This window comes from Scatophagus argus, chromosome 22 (assembly GCF_020382885.2).
Source record: "Scatophagus argus isolate fScaArg1 chromosome 22, fScaArg1.pri, whole genome shotgun sequence".
In the NCBI taxonomy this organism is placed as follows: domain Eukaryota; kingdom Metazoa; phylum Chordata; class Actinopteri; family Scatophagidae; genus Scatophagus; species Scatophagus argus.
Window position 1 is genome coordinate 6,371,817 of NC_058514.1, and position 21,391 is coordinate 6,393,207.

A 21,391-nucleotide genomic window follows, 5' to 3' on the forward strand; every position below is an offset into this window, starting at 1 on the left:
CATCAGGCAGCTCCAGAGTGTGTGTGTGTGTGTGCACGCAGTCCAATGACTCATTCATAGTGTACAGTGTAGGTGTTCATAAAGTTTGGGTACACTTTTAAACATCATTAGATAAAATAAATGTTATCTCTGTAATATCTCAAGTAATTAAGCTTTAAAGCCAAAGTTCACCACTTTCATATTTCTGTTAAATATACAGACTATAGCAGGTTAGCTTAGCATTAAGACTTTGCTCTGTTTGAAGGGAACAAAACCTGCCACCTGCATCCCCGACGTGTAAAAACAACAATTTGCTGCTCTAGAGGGCATTACCTGCCTGACTATTACTTGTCTCTGAGCAGTTGCCAGGCAACCAGCAAAGGAAATTACTGTGTCTGGCCAAGAAATAGTCAGGCAGAGAACCACCTGTAAAATTACAACACGTTGTTTGTACATGTAGTTTTGTATGGATTAAACAAACAAGACATGTTACTTAATGAGCTCTACAGGTGCTTGTATGTATATTTTGCTACCTTTAGACCGAGCCAGGCTAGCCATTTCCAGTCTTTATGCTAAGCCAACCTATCTGGCTGCTGGCTCTACTTTCATATTTAGTGAACAGACATAAGAGAGATATCAATCATCCAAAATGTCAAATTATCCTCTCAAAATGTACAAAGTCAACATTTGTCAGTGCCCCTCACCCTGATCGCGGCTTTGTTGCAACACACTCGGTTGATGGCCAGCCAGGTGGGCAGGTCCAGCAGGCTCTGGAGGACCTCCTCATCCAGCTCCAGGTTGGTCAGCTGGCCCTCGCCCTTCAGCGTGCTCAGGTTGATTTTGTCCGGCGAAAGGTTCTTAGCAAACCTATGAGACACAAATGAAAAGTGCAGCTTTGAGCCTGGGAATATTTATAGAAACAGGTTCTTGGCAAGGGAACCCGCCAAACAAAACTCCAACTGTTTGGCTTGGTGCGTTGGACGGGAACAGAGGGCTGCTTTTGCAATGCAACACACACATCACTTTTTCAAAGGCGTGTTTTTAAAAATAGTTTGCCATAAATATGAGGCAATATTGTATTATCCAAGGAGCCATTTTCAAACACACAAAACACATCAATTTAAAAATAAAAATCATAATTTAAAAAACCATAATTTATGGTTATACATGGCTGTTGAAACAGTACTAAAAGACAAATAGCTGAGTTTGGAAATCAACTGGAAATAAGTACTCCATAAACTGAAACACAAGTTTGGAAAAGAATATTTTTCTCTCGGTTTAAGTTTTGCTATTACGTGTACTTATCTGCTATGTTTCCACATTTAACGCTTAATCTGATAATGAGAGGAGGAAGAAGGGAACAAGGTACAGGGTACAACACAGATGATGTCAAGACAGCAGACAGGGTGAAACAGGATCTTGGTCTGAAGCTATAATATATGTTGGCACTCAGGATAACTGTAGTTTGTGCGATACCTGCTGGAAAGAACAAATGTGTATTCACAGCAAGGACAAAATGCTTCACAAACTTATCTTCAATTAAAGGTGTGAGTCAGCGCTGATTTTTATAACATCACAGTCTTGGAGAAATGCCAGGTGTATGCAAGGTCTGTGTATGCTGCAGTGATTCTGTGTGTTAAGTCTATTTGCTCTTTTCCTTAAGTAAATAGATTTGAACACACAAACCGAATGTCCATGACCTAAGAGTTTTCTTCCTTAACAGTGTGATTACTGGTTAATAGTTAACTAGTGGTTCATTGACCAACACACCTCTGCAGACCAGTCTAAATGGATTTCTTAAAACAGGGATAGTACAGATTTCACGTTCTCTAGATGTCAGGAGCCACACGGCCTCGATTCCGTCTCATGTGATGGTGCAGAAAACCTGGGCCCAGTATTTCAAAACCTTCAATCTAGACCAGAATTATGTAGACAGCATTCAATTTCTAAACTGGCTATTTCAAAAGCAGGATATGTAATCATGATCCTACAAAACTGGGATATGGATGTGGTAATCAAATCCCACGAGTACAAATCAAATTATGTTTTTGGGTATTTCAAAACTTTTAGGTGGAGATTTCAGGATGATCCATATCCCTCCTGAGACGCCGTCACACGACAGTTATATAGCATGTCCCACTTTTGCACTTTGAGTTTGTCTGATACAGTAGGATGCCTTTCTTTTCCTGTCTTGTTCCTCTGGTACGGAGGTAATGTAGGTCTAGAAAGGTGGATTATATGTCAACAAATTCCCAACATTTTCACTCCCCTTATGAAATGTGAGACTGAGACCAACTGATGGAATTCTCTCTGAAAATGTAAAAAAAAAAAAGGACAAAATCTGAAAAATTACAAAATGTAGACCTTTAGGTAGATTCTGATCTAAATTAAAGGCTCTTAAATACTGGGTCCTGATGTTCCCCTGGTTTTCAATCTACAACATGTTCGAACTTCAAGAAAATTGGGTTTCCTTGTTGTGCCACAATACAGTAAGACACAAAAAAATCTCAAGGAGCATTAAACCTAAGCTAGTTTGACTCCCTTTTAAACACACACATACAGTACAGGACGGCTTAATCTTGTTACTTAGCTAATCTCTCACACACTTCAGGTATGTGTGCATCTCTAAATAGGGCCGGATCAAAGCTCATGAGTTTCACAACTAACACACATTCCTGACAGAGTGACTGGATCGTCATGGCCGTAACATCAGAACAGCAGACTACAGCTTTAGTGCTTTACTGCCCTGCTAACTAAGATTCACCCTGTAGGCAACGTGTGGCCTCATAAAATCACAAGAATGCAGAGTATCACGTTGTGTTCTTAAACATCAGCAGCAATGCAAGACCTGAACTATGGCACCGACGCCATAACAATGCTAAGTTTTGGGTGAAGGAGACTCGTCAGCACATCAGCCAACCTGTAGCTTAAACTGACGCCTAAAGAGTCACTTGGGGTGGGATCTGGACAGATGAGATCTGGAGCACAGGGTTTAATTAGCTTTCATTATAACTGAGACTATTAAAAGCTCCAACTCTAACCAACTTATTTTTGGTTTCTTACATATACACAATATTTATTTCATGATACACAATTCATTTATTGGGAGATTTTTACCTTTGTTTGGCAGAGACAGCAGAGAGGTGACAAGAAATAAAAGAAAAGAGAACCAGCAACAAAAGGTGTCCGGTAGGACTCAAAATAGAGATGTTGCGCTTGCATGGTTATTTTCAATGCACAATATCCAATTTCTGCTGTTTGATGTCTCTCAACAAAACTAAAACCAAAGAATTAAGTAGGAATCATGAGAGTTTCCTTAATTGTTAAACAACCAATTGCAGATGAAAATCTGTTTGACTTCACTCGGGCACATTGTTCTGTGGTGAACGTTTTGTTATGGTTATGTTTAAGTTGTGTTCGAGGACTTCCTTACTCATGCTCTGATTATCTCCTAGAAGACACTTACATTGACTAAGAAGATGTCGTTTATGTGGTTTGATTATGTCATGGCCAATAGTACCACTCTGACTGGTCCCTACAATCAAATGCTATTAACATAAAGCTATTTGCATTATCAGCTATCATAAAGTGGTGATGCATGATTATGGAGCTTCTGAGTAACTGGATATTCTTAAAAGGTTTCTGTTCCAATAGTGTGAGTCTTGATGGAAGGCTATGAGGAGACACAAAATAGTGCACAGAAACTCAGTATCTGCAGTGTGGGAACAAAAAAAAACCTTAGTCCTGTGAGCAACGCTTTATGATTCAGCTGCCCACATTTTAAATGATTCAGTCTGTCAAATTCCTGCTTCTTTCCACTCAACACCTTCTCCTGGCAGCCGTACATTCTTCTCAAATTCAACATCCCTGTAAATTATTCAGCGGTGGCAGCAGACATAAACAGAGACTCGGCACAGAGGAACAACGAACAAGACAAAACAAAAAAATAACACTTTTGCAAACAAAACATGAATAATATCATGTGCACATGAGCTCACACACACACACACACTCGAGAGAGACAGAAACATGCTCTGAGCGATGGATGTTGTTGCTGGAGCATCTCAGCCTTGTGACCAGTGAAATATTCATCCCCGCTGCTGATCAAGTGTCAACCAACTAGCCACCTAACTTCACTCGCTCCTTATCTGGCTTCATGGTCTGCCCTGGGCCACCTCCCCTTCCTCTCCCCTTCTTCCAAATTCCTAAATAAACCAATACAGTAATCAAATATGTTGTTGATGGGCTGTCTAATATCAAGGCTACTAAACCTAAATTACACACACACACATACAGGCACAACCTACTTATTACTGAGAACGACAGCAAGAGGCAGAGGGTAATTAAGGTCACACACACACACCAGCATCTTTTCTTTTCATCTCGTCAGCTATTATTCCAGTCAGCAAGGCCGAGCTCACCAGACCAAATCCAGGACCATAAAAAGATGAGGACTAGGTCCTGGTTGGAGAGGAGCCTATCTGCCTTTCAGAGACAAAATTAACCTCGGAACAATAAACTCCACGCTCATTTTAACACATATACTCTCATTTTTGTCAAGGGATAATTTGAAAATTACATGAAAATGTTGATATTTACTTACAACAATTTAATTATGATGAAATAAACAGCATTGTTGTTTCTCAAGCTTATTTGCATGGATTTTGTGTGTAATTTGGCTAAAATCAACTTGGCTGCAACTGTGGGCTGATCTCGCAACTTCTTCCCTTAACCACAGTACGCTGTGAGGCAACGGCAGTAGTGCTGATGTCTGTGGATCCTGTGAATGGAAAAAGGGAGACTCCCAGCTTTTTCCTACTCTGACATTGCATTTGTGGCGCAGCCTGATGACATCAGTGCCAGAAAGAGAGGAGCCTGAGGGAATGCTGTAAGCACGACTTCAACAGACAACCAGCATGTTGTTTAGCAACCAGGACTGTGGCAACAAAAAGAGAGGACAAAATAAAGAGAAAGAGAGGCACAGAAAGCAGCGAGAGGAGGGATCCTCAGGGCACTCCATTGGGATCTAGAAAAGTGGTTTTCCATAAGAAGACAAAAAGGGATCTGGGATGTTACCACATTCTTTCCTGCCAGTCCTCATTTGGCCAAGCAGCGGACTTGGCTCAACAACAAAAACAGAGAAGGTGACATTTAAAAACGGCCTCCTTAAATAGCCCATTCAGTGTCAACAGTTGAGTGCAATGAGTCTGCTGAAGAAAATGTCTCAGTTCTTCTCAATAAAGTCAGTATCCCAGTTTGGATAAAGGCATTTTACAGACCAGGAAATGCCTGCTGCATTAAGGGGGGGGGACACCAAATTCATTTTAAAAATAAGCCTCTCTGATATTTTATATGAAACAAGTTCATGAAATGTAATCCAATCCTGTGGTTTTTCAAATATATTTTTATTGATTTGTGAGAGCTCATCTGCTCTTTAATTCCTTTATTGCAGATTGCCTGCAGTGTGGCTGTGTTGGTAAACCAAATGGAAACCTTAAAAACAACTAAGCCTAAAAATAACACCCGCACACATGCAAGAACTTTTTCTTACTTAGCAATTGGTGCAATATTAATGTTAAATAATACCATCTTGGCTGAGGGGTCTTCTTGAAGCTTGACTGAAGATGGATAACATGAACATGATCTGACTGTCCTGCTTATTTTGTTTTTCAGAGCATAACACAGTCCCAGCGTCTTTATTAGCAGCAATCAGTTGTTTCTTTTCTGTTCAAGACTACACACCAAGTGAACATGGTTCCACAGAAAAGTGAAAGCTGTTATAGCTGCAAAGCTGTCTGTGTATTTAAAATGCAACGTCATGTAAGTCCCTGTTAGTGTGATGGTGAGGTGTCTCAATAATGTCCCAATGTCGCATCGTAACACATCGCAACGTATGTCGGTTGTACTCTTTCACACACTGACATCAAAAGCCAGATGTTAGAGGGTGTTAGTGTTTTTTTCGCCATGTGAAAGGGGTAAAAGAAAAAAACTGAGTTAGCTCAAATTTATCATCAAAAGGGATTTATTTAAATTACTTTCCAGCCTACATAACAACACAAGTGAAAAGACACACATCTACAGCTGTACACACAAACTCCTACAGAACACCTCCACACACGTTAACAAGGACGACAATTCAACAACACACAGGCAACCTGACAAAGAGAAGTGAGTTTACATTGGCAGCAAAGGCCCCAGAGTCCTGGAATATCAATGACCTTGTGGAGACACAGAAAAGGTTGGCGTGAAGGAGAAAACAATCCAAGACCCTGGTTACACAGCAGCGGAGGACGTCAAGGTCCCAGAGGGATCCTGGTCAAATGTCGCTCTCTCACACAATGAAAAAGCACACACACACTTCTTTCAGAGCTACACACTGATGGGACACCCACAGCTAGGCACTCAGTCATGACTCATGCCATAATAGCCTTCCCACCAGCAGTGAGCAATAACTCTGGGAAAAGTGGAGTTCATCATCACGCAGATAATGCAGGATGGGAAGAGTCTAAAGAGGCTCATGATGACAAACGCATGAGGCAGAAATTGGCTCGTCTATTTCACCCCACAGTGTACCAAACCTCCACTGACGAAAAAGTTTTATGTGCGTGTGTTGGTAATGTTCAACCTCAGCTGACTCACACTTGAAAAATGGCTCCCTAAACTAACCAGTCTCCTCTTAACTGACTGAAATTTTAATGGCTAAAGCTCTTGTAGGATCAGTTTTTGGTCCAAAAATGTCAGATAATCAATTTATCATGTATATTGCAGCAAGTAAAATGCTAAAAGCACCACTAACAGGATGAAAACTGAATACTGAACCTGAATGCTACGTGTTCGACATTAAACCCTGAAAAGTAGAGGAAAGGTGAGCGAGGCTACATCTGGCTACATCATTGTGTCAACTCACCAGCCTGGCTATAAGCATAATCTCTCAGGTCATGAACTCCAGTGATAATCCCTTCATTCTTAGGGGCCCCATTCTGTGTAAGTTTGTCTATCAACAGCTTCTCTTTATGTACATCAAGCAAATCTCCCTCTACCACTGAAAATTTCTACATTCCCCTGTGACTGAGGACATGAATTATGCTGTCTACAGCTCTGTTGTGCAGCGGTCTTGTGACATTAATGAGCAGCCATTTACTCTGTAATCACAACGGTATGAAATGCATTGGCAGTAGTCATTTCATGGCAAAAAAAATACACTCGAAGGATCCAAAGGGAATGAGAAGGGTGAGCGATAGTGAGTGTGAGGAATTATTTGGATGCTTCAAAACAAAAACTAACTTTTATAACACCATCAAAACCATCACTGGACAGATTTTACAAGGGAGTGATGTTTCCAGACCTGAAGTGCATCACTGTGGACAACCTGACGAAGGGGTTGTTTCCACCTAGCTTTAAATAAAAGCATTTAGAGCTGAAATAAACATGTGATGAAGAACTGATCAAAACAACTGTCATTCAGCTTCTAAAATGTGAAGATGTCTTTATAAATCGAATATTTTTGGATCACGAAATGTTTGTGAGGTAATACGAGACATTTGAAAATGTCACCTTGAGCTCTCTTGACATTCTCAGACATTTAAAAAGTGTCAGAATGATTCATCGAGAAAATTATCGACAGCTAGTTGCAGCTCTCAATGCATGTACTTAATGTCAAGACAAGCAAGTGGGTGCAGCAATTTTTTAGCAGCAAATTTAAACAGAGAGAGAGAGGAAAAAGTAAAGGACAACAAGAATGGAAAGATGGAATAAGGAACTAGAGAATGAATTCAGTCATTAATTTAAGGACCGATTCTAATTCTTCAACTAGCACACCTGTACTAAAGCTGATGTGTCAGGACATCCATCAGCTTAATGTTCCTGCTGTGCAGCCGAGTCTGGCCTTTGACTTCTCTCTAAAAGCACAAGAAACTTTCTCTTTTATGGGAGCAAGTGTTTAGCCATTTGTCCATCTGCCTGTGTGTGTGTGTATAATATGATCTCACCCTGTCTGGCTGGGGTCCTGTCGATAATCTAAACCTGTCTGTAATGCAGACAAACGCACACCTTGTCACTGAGTCATCCCCAGGGGCTACGTGAGTTTAATCCTCTGTGAAAAACTCCATCAATGCTCTCTTACATCAGGAAAACACAGAGTAAATGGGTGCCAATGACTCAACCGTGTCACTTAACATTAATTAACTCATCCTTGTACATGAAAAGTCACACAAAAAGCTTCCTCTAACAGCTCACATTGTACAAAAAGGCTTTCTCAGCTGGTTTAACATGTCAAGCATGCCTCAGTGAACTCGTCTTGGCCAGAGGAGAAACAGCCACTGCAGACTTCTGAGTCAGTGAGCTATAAAGACAAGTCTCACCCTAACAGACTCATCCTAGTCACAGACAGTATTGCACAGACGTGTGTCCTCTGCAACCTTTCAGCACGGAGGCTGAGCCGACATGTTGACACCCACAACATCACCTGTAGCTGTGTAAGCACACCTACAGTGTGTATAGATAATCGAGCTAGCAGGGCAAACTATTCTTGTCTGATGCTGATGAAGCAGCATGAGACAGCAACCGAGCAGATAAAATCTAACCCATCATTGAGCCAAACCATCTGAGTGTGCATAATAATAGTCTACTTTGCAGGCATACATGAGGTGATGCTGGTTTGGCATTCTGACACAAGCGCTTTCACCTTGACATCACTACACCGAACTGAGCAGGATTGGCTGACTGTCGGACAGGTCAGTTCCTGCCGCTCAAAGTTTGACCAATCAGGTCAGGACAAAGATCAGATGACAAGCCCAAAGACAGATGACATCACATCTCTCCAAGTCATTTCCTGCCAATATTGATGCTACACACACACACAGCATAATAGGACACAGACACACAACTTAATGTAGTAGTAGTAGTAGTAGTAGAATGAAGGGCATGCCACTCACAGGCTATGTGTTGCTGACAATGGCGAGAATGAAAGACCAAGCAATCTCAAACACCACTGAGTGTCTTATTAATCACAAAACGGCCACAGCAAATGCTTTTCTCAGCAAGCACAAATCACCTTAGTGCCTTTTCTTTTCAGGAACAGAAACCGGTCCATCTGCATACTGATGAGCTTAACTCATCTGTGACCTGCACTACAATTGTGTCACCTGTCAGTTCTTATACTCCACGTAAGCTCTGTTCGCCTTTTACTTTAGTATACTGCCGTTATCATTACTATTCAATATACCTCACTGTGGTGTGAATGTGCTCTTTTTTAGGTCATTAGCAGGTTAGTATGTGGGAGGCTGCAAGCTTTAAGCTCTACCCCTGGAACAAAGCAAGGAAGTAGTCCATTGAAAGTCCCTTGAGGGACAGTGGAAAATAGTAAATAATAGATGTAAAGCGGGTCGAGCTGAATGCTGCACATGACAGCAAGATATTAAACAAATAAATTGGGCCTCGTACAGCAAGTGGTAGCGCCGTTAAACAAATTTTGAAGAAATATTATGTTGACTTATCTCCAGGTACTCAAAAGGATGTCACAAAATGCTGTCAATGTGTTTAATCGAGGTGACAGAATAGCAAATTTGTCCCTGGAAATGAGGAAAATTGTGCTGTGTGGTGCTGTCTGATAGAGAGCCACAGCGATGGAAAGACCAGATGAGAAGGGTTTAAACTCATGTAAACAAACCTGCACCCCACTGAATTTCACTGCGCTCTGGCTTCGCAATCGTCGTATCCCTTGTGTCAAATTAAAATCTACCTGTCAGTTGCAATGATTCATGTTTATGTGATTATTAAACGCCAGCAGCTAACGATAATTTGCCTTCAAGGGGAGGCTGAGATTATTGTTTCAAACAATCTGGCCCAATGGCTGAACTGGTTCAACCTGTTAAATGAAGTGTTGAGGGATTAGCCCTTCACCAGCTAACCCCCATGTTAGCAATTTAGCTCACTAGCCACGTCTCAGGTCAGTGGGGGTTATGTCAACGCAACCGACAATCTGACAGAAAACAGAGGTGTGAACTAACTTACTAAACCACAAGAAGAACCGTTTTCATCCATGTCCGGTAAAGATTACAGTTGCTTTTCTTCTCTCTAATTGAGTTAACGATAAACCAACATTTTGGTGATAGCCAGCTAGCGCTTGTCTGTCAACTGAATCCCTCCGCCGTCCTTTTCTCCCCCACTCCCTGTCTGCTAACGCTAACCACCGTTCAGAACTGACCTGGAGAGATGCTTCAGGATCTGCTTCTTGATGAGGCCAGCCATGGCCGCACAAATCCGATATCCGAGCCCAGAGTCGGGTGTCTGATGTGTCTGGCTAGCCTAACCGCTAGCTTTTCCCACTCGAGGTATAAACAGCTCAAATTCTCATCCCCGAGTCAGTCTTCATTTTAACGGTGTTGCCGCTTCATTCTCGTAGAGTGAGTCGGGGCAAAAAGACGACATTTCACACATCCAAGTGACAGACGGGCTCGGACAGAAATTATATTACGTTAGGCCATCTCACGAAGGTTTACTGATAAAGCTCCAAATCGCTTTGGATCTCTGCAATATCATAAACCGTACACCTGGACAGCGCGTCGGATGAACAGCGTCATCTGTCACAGCGTCCGGGCGGGACGTCATGATGCGTTCATAGTCTGTGAGAAAAATCCCCACCTTGGAGCTGTGAATGTTAAATTTTTCTTTTTAATTAAGGCGTTTGAAATTATTTTTTTAATGAAGGTTACATATTTATTCCTTCGGCAGCAACATAAAAGAAATATATAAAAAATATGCTACACTGATAAAATGAAATATCTGTCAAGCTTATTTGACCAAAAATCCATACACACTAAAAAAACACAACTTGACTGTCTTCACGCCTTTCCTAAGCTTCTACCTGGATACACTGCAATGCTGCACAGCGCCAAAGCTGTAAAAACCTGTGTTGTTTTCATTTCATTTGTTTATTTTTTGCGACTCTGTGTTCATTTCCTTTATTTATTTGTATTGTTCTGTTTTTTATAATCATTATTATTATTATTATTATTATTAGTGTACCACCTCGAGCAAACCGCCTCTGTTACTGCTTTTTAAATTGCTCATACTGTATTGTGGCTTCAGGAGGGTTTTCAGCCTTGTCAGTGTTGGCTTTCTCAATAAAACGCTCTTTTAGTGACACCTAGCGTTTAAAAGGTGGATGTAAACATTGCTTTGCTCTTTCTGAAAATTCAGTTTATTTGTATAGCGTCAGTTCACAATAAAAGTTATCTCATGACTCTTTCCAGTTAGTGCAGGTCAAATTTTGCAATATGGTCTTTCATTCTATGTTCAGAATGTAAAGTGAGAGTTTTGCACGCGTGTATATATTTTTTAAGTGGCAGTTACTCTGTTACATTTTGGTATAAGAACGAGAATAACCGTAATAGCTGGAAAAATAACTTGATTTCCTAACAAACATTAAGGAAACATAGAACAAAACAAAACGATGCACCGAGTGTCATACTCACAACAAAAGCAAAAATGTCCATGTACTTGCAAACACAACTGAAGGACAGTAAAGATGACTCGTTCACATGTTTTACACGCAGTGACACCACTTTGCACATGTTAGTCATACACAGACACTGTGACTTCAGCTGAGGTGTCTCTCCGAGGACAGATGCAACTTGGGGATTTAACAGCAGGATGTCATGCCGAGACTTCAGCTGCCACGTATGAAAGGAGGAGCAAACCAGAAGGAAGAAACAGCCCCTCCCTGCGCTGCTCCACAATGACGCTTGGTGAAAGTTTGCATCAGTGATTTAGAAATACAACAGCATTCATAAACAGTTGTGAAAGTAATGGCAAAGGTATAACAAGCAGTTTTACGTCAGCACGTAGACTGCTAGACTACAGTTCTGTCCCAATTTTCTGCACCTTGTGTCCTTTCATTTTCTCAGTTCAAGCTACTTCAAAGTGAAATTAATATAATGCTCACTTTCATGGTGAAACACTTTGAAAAACTCAGTGAAGTTGATAAAAAAAAACACCTAATAACGCCGGTGTTGCATCAGAAAGATGCAGAAATTCCTCACTTGTGTTTGATCGGACGATAAAAATAATGTGGTGGGTTACAGTTCCTGGTATGAATATGGAGCACAAACACCAAAAGAGTAAGTGCAGGAGAAATCATTCATTGTTTCCTGCAGTTTTGTGTCATTAAACAGAGCCCCGTCCAGAGCTTGGAGCTGATGATGGGACGGCCCCCATCCGCATACCTCAACGTGAAAAGCCCCGTGGAAAGACACGAAGCGCTCACTGATACGCTGCTGGTCCGGTCAGGGGGCTTGGACTGGAAACATCCTCCATCCACGACTGCAAAAAACCAGCAGCAGCACACACATCACACATACACAGAGAATCCCACCGAGCTCCCACTGACGATGACCGCGAAAAACCGACAGAAGAACAACTCGAACGAAAAGAGCGCCGCATCCAGCCAAGATGATGCGTCGAAGAAAAGCCAAAAGAGCACCGGGAACGGGATGAGTGGCCCCGGGCCTCAGGGATCACGGTCAGGGAGCTGTCTCGGGCTTGTTGCGACCACAGTGTTTTATATTGCGTTGATAGGCGCTGCAGGGTTTGCTGCTTTTCATATGCAGCAAGTAGTGGAGGAAATTCGGCAGGCGAGCGCCAGACAGGAGCAGAGCGCACGGCTAAACGCAGAGCTGGGCACCAAAATGGAGAGCGTCGTTCAACAGGTTGGTACAAACTCAACATGAATCAATGGGGAGAAGTGGTGTGAGTGACATAAGCAGGGCTTCCCAAACTTTCTCAACACTGAATGAAATCTAATAAAAGCAGTGCATATCATTGTTTTTTGTGAGAGATGAGTTTGGGTGCACATTATATAACCGTCAATGTAGTAATGGTACTGCAGGCTGTGTACTGTTGGGGGTGGGGGAGGTTTGGTGAACCACAGTGATGGATTTGGTGAAGTCATTCTCCTTTTCACTGACCAAAAGTCCAATAAGTAGTAGAGCAGACTAAAAGTTTCAGACATGGCGAAAATAAATTAGTTTCTACATTATTTCCTGTTCTTTTAATATTGTCTCAGCAGGCTGCAGCTGAGATTTCACTCTGTCTCTAGCCGGGAAAGAAACACCGTCAGTTTCATAAAGTGCATAAACTGGAACAACATGAAGACTAATGTCTGATCATCCGTTCAGTCCAGTTTCTTGGAATAAAAATGGCTAAAGACTCAAATAAATGACCAATTTCTGTTTTCTCACTGTTCCTGAATGTAAAGTACACCTCGTACAACCAGTCTCAGCTACACACAGGATGTAGTAAAACTATTTAACTGACATCAGTTATGTGATGAGTTGCCTCATGCAAATGTGTGTGTGTGTGTGTGTGTGTGTGTTTATGCACTCTGGGTGTGGATTCACCTCTAATATAGTACTTATAATAACAGTCATACTGAGGAATTATGAATTTTAGGCAAGTTGTTCACATAGCCATAAAAAATATTTTCTGTTTCCCACACCATCTTTTACTTTGAGGTGAAAATTTAAAACCTTATTACATATTACATAAATGAAAGAAATAAGAATTCTCCTTCTTCCCATAAAAAAAGCTATTAAAAAACATGCTGGACTATTTGAAAAACATACTGTGGCTGTTATTGTATTGCAACATTTGATCATGTGTTAAAATGGACAAAAATGCCCACTGATGCTGTATTGTTTTCCTATCTGCACAGGTGGAATCTCTGAGGAGCGTTGTGGACGGGCTGGAGTCATCACTGGGCATCACGCGGGTGGAGCTGGAGGGAGCCATCAGCCGAATGAAGAGGGGCGAGGTGGAGACGAGGAGGGTGGAGGAGACCCTTCAGAAGCTCCAGAACGATCTACTCAGGGACCTTTCAGAGGGCATCAATGAGGTGAAGGAGGCCAGAGAAAGCGACTTCTCTTCCCTGGAGAAGACTGTAGAAGAGCGTCTGGCTGAGGTGAGTCGGTCCATCACGGCCAGCATGGTGGAGTTCACCGAGGCTCAGGGCGAGGCTCAGAACCAGCTGGCTGATCTGAAGGCCCGCCTCGGTGACATCGAAGATCCTGCGCTCGTCAAACAGGAGCTCTCTGCCATTGTTGATGCTGTCGCTGAAATCAAAACAGCCAAACAGGATGCTGACGCCTCGGCCGTCTCACTCAGGGAGCAGATAGGCGCCGTGAGGGCAGAGCTCCAGACTCGTAACCAGGAGGTAGCGTCACTGTCCCAGGAAATTGAGTCAGTGAGGTCAGTAGTGCAAGACACCACTGGCCGTCTGAGGCAGTCACTGTCTGCCACAGAGGCCGGCGTCCAGGATCTGCAGGACAAAAGTGTGACACTGGAGAGCGGCGTGGAGGAGGCCGCTAATGCTGTTCGTCACGTGGAGAATCAGGTGAATGAAGCGACTGCCCAGTTCAAGAAACGGGCAGACGACCTGGAATTCAGAGTTAAAGCATCAGAGGAGAGCGGAGATTCACTGTCAGCGTCAGCGTCAGACATCACCAGCAAAGTGGAGTCCCTGCTCGCCAAACACGACACATACGTAAGCACTCTGGCTGCACAGGGGCAGGCTGTGGACAAAGTCAAAACTGAATTGAAACAGGAGATGGAGGAACTTAAAAGCAATCTGGAGGGGCTCCAGACCAGCATGGCAGCTCTGGGTGATGCCCAGGCCAAGCTGACTTCGAAGGATCTGGATCAGCAGGTGACGGACTTGACGGAAAGGCTCGCTGCTCTGGAGGGAAGCAGCAGCAGCAGCAGCAGGGCGGAGGCAGAGCAGCTGCAGAGCTTAAGAAACATGGTAGCTGGATTGGAAGCCAAAGCAGCCAAGTTAGAAGGCCACGATGAAGCGATTTCCACCCTTCAGAAAGCTCTACAGGAAACCACACGGACACTGGCAGGCTTACCCAAAGCCAATGACCACGAGGAAGAGTAGGGAGTTTGAGTTAGCAACGTGACAGGATATCAAAATGTGGACAATAACGACTCCCAAAGGGTAACCATAACCCGCCTTTCCTGTTTTCATGAAGAATCACTTTTCAAACTTGATGGTTGATGTCGCGAGGTTGCACATTTTGGTAGAAAAGTAGGCAACTTGAGGAAAACTGTTCAGGAGAGAGGGGCAGCGCTGGACTGCCGATCTGTGAATTCAAACCCACATTCATTCTGCACTGTCAATTTTTTTTCTTCTTAAGTTTTGTTCTGTTAAATTTTATGTTGTTGTTTTTTCCTTTGGAAAACCAACTGAATGCAATAATAAGCTCTTTTTGAGCACTCCTTTGTTTACTCACTTTTTTTCCCCTTAAGAATAAAAATTCTCGTTGACCCACAGCTGTTCAGAGTTATTTCTTGGTGTGAAGTCATGATCGGTTGCGTTCGCTGTGATGTCATGGGTGATACACTGATTGTATGGACAGGAATGAAAATTTACACTTTTGATAGGCGTGAAACAACCAAAGGACTATTCAAATCCTGTTAAAATCCAATTAGCAATTCCATATACATTGCCTAATTCCTATTTGTTTGAATGCTACGAATAACTCTGAATTTGTTCAATAAAGCTTCATTCAAAAAGCAGCACCCAAGAGACACGTAAACCATTGCTGTGGAGAGGATTCTCCAACCTTGCAAAGACTTTACACCACGCTCTGAGCTCAGCTGTGACACCAAACACGTAATTTTCCTCTTCCAGGTGTTCTACAGAAATGTGCACCCTTGTTGAACACCTGAGGGTGCAGTTGGGTGGCCACTTCATCACACTTCAAAGTGATTTGTTTTGCTGGAAGGCATCTGAACATCAGCAAACCCTTAAAGTAACTTGGAGGGCCAGCACATGCAAGGAACTACACGTACTACACAATTTTGGCAGCACGCTAGAATTTCAGGTCTTGAAACACCTTCTTGGCAGAGGTTTGCATGGCGTACAGCACACTGTACGAACCAGTACCCTTTAAACCTGCTTTAAATGTGAGGAAGGGAAAACTGGAGCTTGAGCTGCTGTTACGAAACCACGTGGAGATTCATCTGAGGCTTAATCACTTGACAAATAACTCGCTTCATATCTATGGATGCATAGATTTTTTTTCATGGATTTTCCTCAAACAAATCACAAAATGTAGATTTTTAATGAGATGTAATGTATTTAAGGGGAGCTTTTACTCCTTAAATAAATAGCTTGATCATTAGGTAAATACCTTTCTTGCTCAGATTTCGATGATCATGTCTGTAGGTCTACCCTAAACGTGTCGTTGAAGCTAGCAGCCAGTGAGCTTAGCATAAAGGCTTAAAATGGGGCAGCAATTCCTTCAAGCCAATATTTTGTGCCCGTACCAAAAGCACAGCCTTACAGGAGTCATCACAGGAGACAAACGTTCTTCTTTCTGAAGCAACCTTCAAAGACATGTTACAGATTTAGCTGAAAAACCAGTTTCCCAGATTGTTGACAATTATGTTTCATAATGGGTTAGGGTTACCAGCTTTGTGCTCTCAGGCTGCTCAGGTTATCAGAGTTGGGAAAACAAAGTTTCGTATTTATTTAATTTGTAATAAAAAGGTTTATTTTACGCAGTAGTATGACAGTTGAACAGATGCTGAGAAAAAATGCCAAAAAAAGAAGACCTTGATTTGTCTCCACTCGTTTGAGGTGGCTCATGTTTGCTTGTGCATCTCTGCAATATCAGATATATCAGCTATTTCACTAACCTGTTTAGTAGTAACATTTAAATCTCCCTCTACTGCAGTGAGGTTAGCCAATGTCTGTCTAAGTTCAGCAATCTCCTGCTCTCTCTTAGTAAGATCCTCTGCCAGTCTGCCTATCCGCAGAGTCAGGTCTGACAGCTGAGGCTCAAACGCCCCAAAGTCCCTCTTAATGGCAGCAACTTTTGGTTTAAGGTCACTGGCGAAGGTCACCGTTCTTATCAGGCGTGCTCTGCCGCCCTCCAGCTCCCTCAAGCGCTCAGAGATCTGTTTGTCAGCGGTGGTGAGTTCAGGGATGCGTTTGCGGAGCTGATCTATGGCCTGGGTGTTGCGTTCAGATGCGGCGCGGAGGTTTGACACCCGGTCAATGCTGCTTGCCAGCACCTCCCCGATGCGTTTGACCATGCTGCGCTCCACCTGAGCGGTCTTATCCTCCAGCTCGCCCATCTGAGTCAGCAGAGATTCCAGCTCAGACTGCAGGCCGTCCATCCTGCGCACATCTGTCCTCACTGACGCCACCTACAGGGGAATAATAAAATAACAGAGGCTGAGGAAATTGTTTTCAAATAACAGTAAAGTTATTTTTCTTCAGAGGGGATTTACAAAAAAGGGGTTTAGCTTAGCAAACAGTAATGTTTTTCCAAAGAAACCAAAAAATTTATATTCTTCATTTTGCACGTCTAAATGATTTACAAGTGTGGTGCATTTTTACCAGGAAAAAAAAGTTGCTTCGTTTTTTTTTTACAGCTGCAATGACTAAAAATGAATCTGCAGCTATTCAGATAACTGAGTCATCTTTTTACCGATTATTTAAGGAAAAATGGCCCACATTTGCTGGTTGCAGCTTCACAAATGTGACGATTTGAAGCTTTTATGTATCCATTGTGACTGTAAAGTGAATAGGTTTGATTTCTGGACTGTTGGACAAAACAAAACAGGACATCTGAAGATGTCAATTCTTTGACATTTTACAGACAAAATTATCAGTGGAGAAAATATAGGGCAGATTCATCGATAGTAGAAATAACTGAGTTGCAGCCCTGTGGTTGAATTTTATTATCTGACCTGGAAGCACAGGAGGCACAGGCAACAGGACAAAAGCCCTTCACCAGTTTTTTTGTTCCCCAGTAGCAACAAAACAATCTGACACACCTTATTGGCAAAGTCCTTTGCGATGGCCGAGGTGCGTTCTTCAATCTGTCCCACTGCGTCTCTCAGTTCGGTCAGGCTGATCTGAAGCTGAGCTCGTTTCTCAGTCAGTCCAGAGGCCCAGTCCTTCAGCCGGCTCACGTCCTGCTCTAAACCCTCCAGCTGAGGCCGCAGAGCCCCCCGCTCACCGCCGAGACTCTCCAGCATTGGCTGCACGCTCTCACACTGAAACGGGACATACACTATGGATGGACACCACCTTTACATGTTTGTGTCTTACACAAGAGGATTAAACAGGAGGACAAAAATAATTTGTACAAGTAAGACCTTTTTAATAAAAATGTGAGTTTATTAAATAAGCTCAGTGAACACATGATGATTGACATGTCAACAAAAACAAACCTATACATACACACAAGCTATTTGTAGACCAAATCTAAGGCAGCACTGAGTACTGAGTAGTTTAAGGCTGGTACAAACAATTATTTTTAACCAATTGTTATTGTTTTTTTTCTTGATAAATTAATTAAACACACAAGGTGATGCGTTCAAATTGCTTGTCTTTCCAAAACAACACCTGAAAATATTCAGTTTACTACTGAATAAGAAATAAAAAAGATTCAGGGGATTCGAGATTCAGACGCTAGAACCAGAAAACGCTGGGAAATTCTGGTAGAGAAATGACTTAGAAATTATTTGTTTTTTTTTTATTATTATTATTCTGAGTATCAACTAATTGGTTGGTCAGCTAATCATTTCCACTGTAATGTGGTGATATCTGGAAGAGAGTAGCACAAATACTGTTAAATAACTGTCATTGCAAATGGCTGGCTTAAGGGTAACAAGATGGGTTTTATAAAATTATAAAGAAACCCAAAAGAGTCACTCCTCCTCACCATCTCCCCATGCTTCTTGCTCCAGTGTGTCAGAGTCCCTTTGGCTGTCAGCCCTACTTTCCTTCAGGACCATGGTGAGTTCACGGACTGCCTCTTTAACCACCGACAACTCATTCTTCATCTTGAGGATGCTGTTTTGAGCCTGCAGGGTGTCCAGTTCCTGTCTCATCTCCAGGATTTCATTTAGTGCTTTCAGCATGCTGTCTTCAGTCCCAAACACCTGTAACGTCACCTCTTCCAGACGTTTCTCCAAACCACTCAGATCCACCCCGAGCCTCAGGATGGAGCGCACTGCCTCCTCGACCTGGGGCAGGTGCTCTTCACACTCCTGCGCTCGGGGAATGTGCTCCTCAAGCTGAGAGCTGAGCTCAGCCTCCCTCTTGTTCAGGCTGCTGATCTGCTGCTCGAGGTAGTGGATCTGCTTCGTGTTCCAGTCCAGCTGACCCTGCGCTCGCTTGGCGTCGTCTTCCTCCGTGCGCTCCATAGCTCTGGCGTTCCTCTTCGTGCTGTCCTCGAGCTCCTCCAGCCTTTCTGCCAGCAACCGGGCCCTCCGCTCCACTTCGTTCACCTGCTCGGTGGCTCCGGCGTGAGCATCACGGGACTCGGCCTTGAGGGCAGCCAGGTCAGAGGTGATGGCGGCCAGACGCTCCTGCCACGTCTCCGTCACGTTGAGGAAGTGGGCGTTGACCGTCTGCAAGTCACGGGAGGCAGAGTTCTCGTCAGCCTGCATCACCATGACAGCAGCGTGGAGGGTGGAGATGTCCTGCTGGAGTTGTTTTGCCAAGGAAACGGTGGAGAGCGCCTCCTGTAGGTCATCCTCAGAGGCGGCAAGCTGCAGCCGCAACACAAAACAGGAGGGCTGTTTCTGTGGGAGCTCTATGGTCCTCAGTGTTCAAGTATGATATATAAAGTAGGAAAGAAAGTGCATGCATACGAGAAGGCATTGTGTACAATATAAGTGTAAAAAATTATTACGGTGAAACAGTGCTGAAAACAACAAAATAAAATTTAGTATGCAGAAAGATTTATATAATGTAAGTCAGCAGCTCATAATCCTTTAGTTTTGTGACCTCTAACAATAAAGCAAAGCCTGCAGCTTGTCACAGGTTGCATCTGTTCATGAGCTACAGTCTTGGTTTTTATGCTTAACGTTTATGGAACTGAGCAGGTAAAACTGTTCAGAATTTCACATTGATTGATTGATTTTAGATTTATGCTTATCTTGTTTTGTTTATCCTATTTTTATACCTTTCATTTTTCTTTCTTGGTTGGGAATACTGCAAGTGCAATGTCTGGACGAAAAAGAATTTCCCTTTGGGGATAAATAAAGTAATTCTGATTCTGATTCATAAGACACATAAGAAAAACAGAGGTTGTAATCCAGTTATTTCTGAAAAAAAATACTCACTTTTCTTCACTGCATCAAAAAAAATTACAATCTAATTTAAAGCTAAAAATGGAAACAAAGAACAAACAAAAAAAATCATTTCACCCACATTACCAAAAAGACAAAGAAAACCCCCACATTTTTCAATTATCTTAAGTATTCAGCTATGCACAGACTTTGAGTTTTATTTGCTCAGGTTTTGCATTATCTGCCTCTGAAATTTCTGCAACTGAGATGCATGAAATTTAATCCACACTTTTCTTTCTTTCTTTCTTTAAAGTTCTATCCTTCAAAGCGGCTCTTTTACCTTTTTAGAAACCTTCAGGACTTCTTCCTCCATGTCGAACAGACCCGAAGTCTTTCCGTGTAAAAACTTGTACTTTTCTTCAATTTCGGAAAACCTCGCGTTCTGTTGCAGCACCACCCTGAAACATAGAAACTTTAGCAAAAGGACCACTAGACAAAAAGTCTTTATAAAAGTCATATGGGCATCAGGATTGTTGACTTACCAACTCAGAGCCCCGCACGCCGCAAGAGACAATAAGCACATAATACTTCTAATATCCAAACTCGAAGACGTTTTATTTGTCCCTGCGTTGTTTCCAGCTTCCGTCTTCACTTTGCGCGCTTCATCTTTGCCATTTGGAGCCGTCGTTTCGGACACTTCGTCGCTTTGTTTTTGTGACTTCTTCCTCTGCTTTACTTCTGTAGGCATTTTTTAGCACACCGGTACACCGTGGGCACCTTTTACTGCTGTGGAGGAATTCAACAGGCCTGGCCCTTCCAAACAAGTCTAACCGGCTATTCGTTACGTCGCAGAGATAAATAAAACACTTCTTTCACACATAAGTGCATAGTTTAGCACACTAAAATGACATCAAACTATACTTAACTGCTGGCTTTTTAGTATTTTACCGCTATGACGATACCTCAGATTTACCCCGTTGCCTGGGAAAATGCCGCATTCAAGTGCTCCTTGTAAGCACATCAATTTGAACACAAATGGCAGAATTGCTAGTTAAAAAAAACACCAAAACTGTAACTATAACAAACATAAACCTTGAGTGAAAATGTTGTCTTTTAAGTCAAGTGAAACGGCTGTTGTGAGCAAATTCTTAAGTCGAGTCTGTCAGTTGTTTAACTAACTTCCAATATTAGCAGGCATAATTCCGACAGCGCAGGAAGCACACTAAACGCCCCAGAGGGCCACGTAAGCGGCTGCCAGCATTTGTCGTAAGGGTGGCCATGCTGGATGAAGGATGCCTTTCAAGCAGAGCCAAGACAAATC

At 42.6% G+C, this 21,391-nt stretch overlaps 3 protein-coding genes across 8 annotated transcripts in view; 1 reads left to right on the top strand and 2 right to left on the bottom strand.

The window, feature by feature from the left end:
- uhrf1bp1l (UHRF1 binding protein 1-like) overlaps positions 1 to 10,573 on the bottom strand; it is a 29,529-nt gene extending 18,956 nt beyond the window's left edge. For 2 of the 5 annotated variants that reach the window (XM_046378600.1, XM_046378599.1), the window contains exons 1-2: positions 10,184 to 10,566; positions 684 to 846 (exon numbers count right to left, since the gene is read on the bottom strand). In XM_046378600.1, the coding sequence (XP_046234556.1) occupies positions 684 to 846; positions 10,184 to 10,227 (207 nt within the window). In that variant the 5' untranslated portion in view covers positions 10,228 to 10,566. Of the gene's footprint in view, positions 1 to 683; positions 847 to 10,183 lie in introns of all 5 variants that reach the window. The other 3 variants (XM_046378598.1, XM_046378601.1, XM_046378602.1) reach the window with 3 other exon arrangements.
- A 979-nt stretch (positions 10,574 to 11,552) lies between these two features.
- Positions 11,553 to 15,306, top strand: ckap4 (cytoskeleton associated protein 4). Its single transcript, XM_046379538.1, has 2 exons — positions 11,553 to 12,686; positions 13,691 to 15,306. Exons 1-2 carry the CDS (start codon positions 12,177 to 12,179, stop codon positions 14,909 to 14,911), a joined length of 1,731 nt encoding a protein of 576 aa, XP_046235494.1. The 5' UTR covers positions 11,553 to 12,176; the 3' UTR covers positions 14,912 to 15,306.
- Positions 15,307 to 16,081: 775 nt separating this feature from the next.
- On the bottom strand, positions 16,082 to 21,087 carry LOC124053919 (IKBKB interacting protein). 2 transcript variants are annotated; one of them, XM_046379514.1, is made up of 4 exons: positions 20,613 to 21,079; positions 20,411 to 20,528; positions 17,824 to 18,045; positions 16,082 to 17,190 (listed from the first exon to the last, which is right to left on the bottom strand). In XM_046379514.1, the coding sequence occupies exons 1-4, from the start codon at positions 20,816 to 20,818 to the stop codon at positions 16,624 to 16,626; spliced, it is 1,113 nt and encodes a 370-aa protein (XP_046235470.1). In that variant the 5' UTR covers positions 20,819 to 21,079; the 3' UTR covers positions 16,082 to 16,623. The 2 variants fall into 2 exon arrangements, with proteins under 2 accessions (XP_046235470.1, XP_046235469.1); XM_046379513.1 differs by lacking the exons at positions 16,082 to 17,190; positions 17,824 to 18,045 and adding an exon at positions 18,095 to 19,548 and having other exon boundaries at positions 20,613 to 21,087.
- Positions 21,088 to 21,391: the final 304 nt, after the last annotated feature.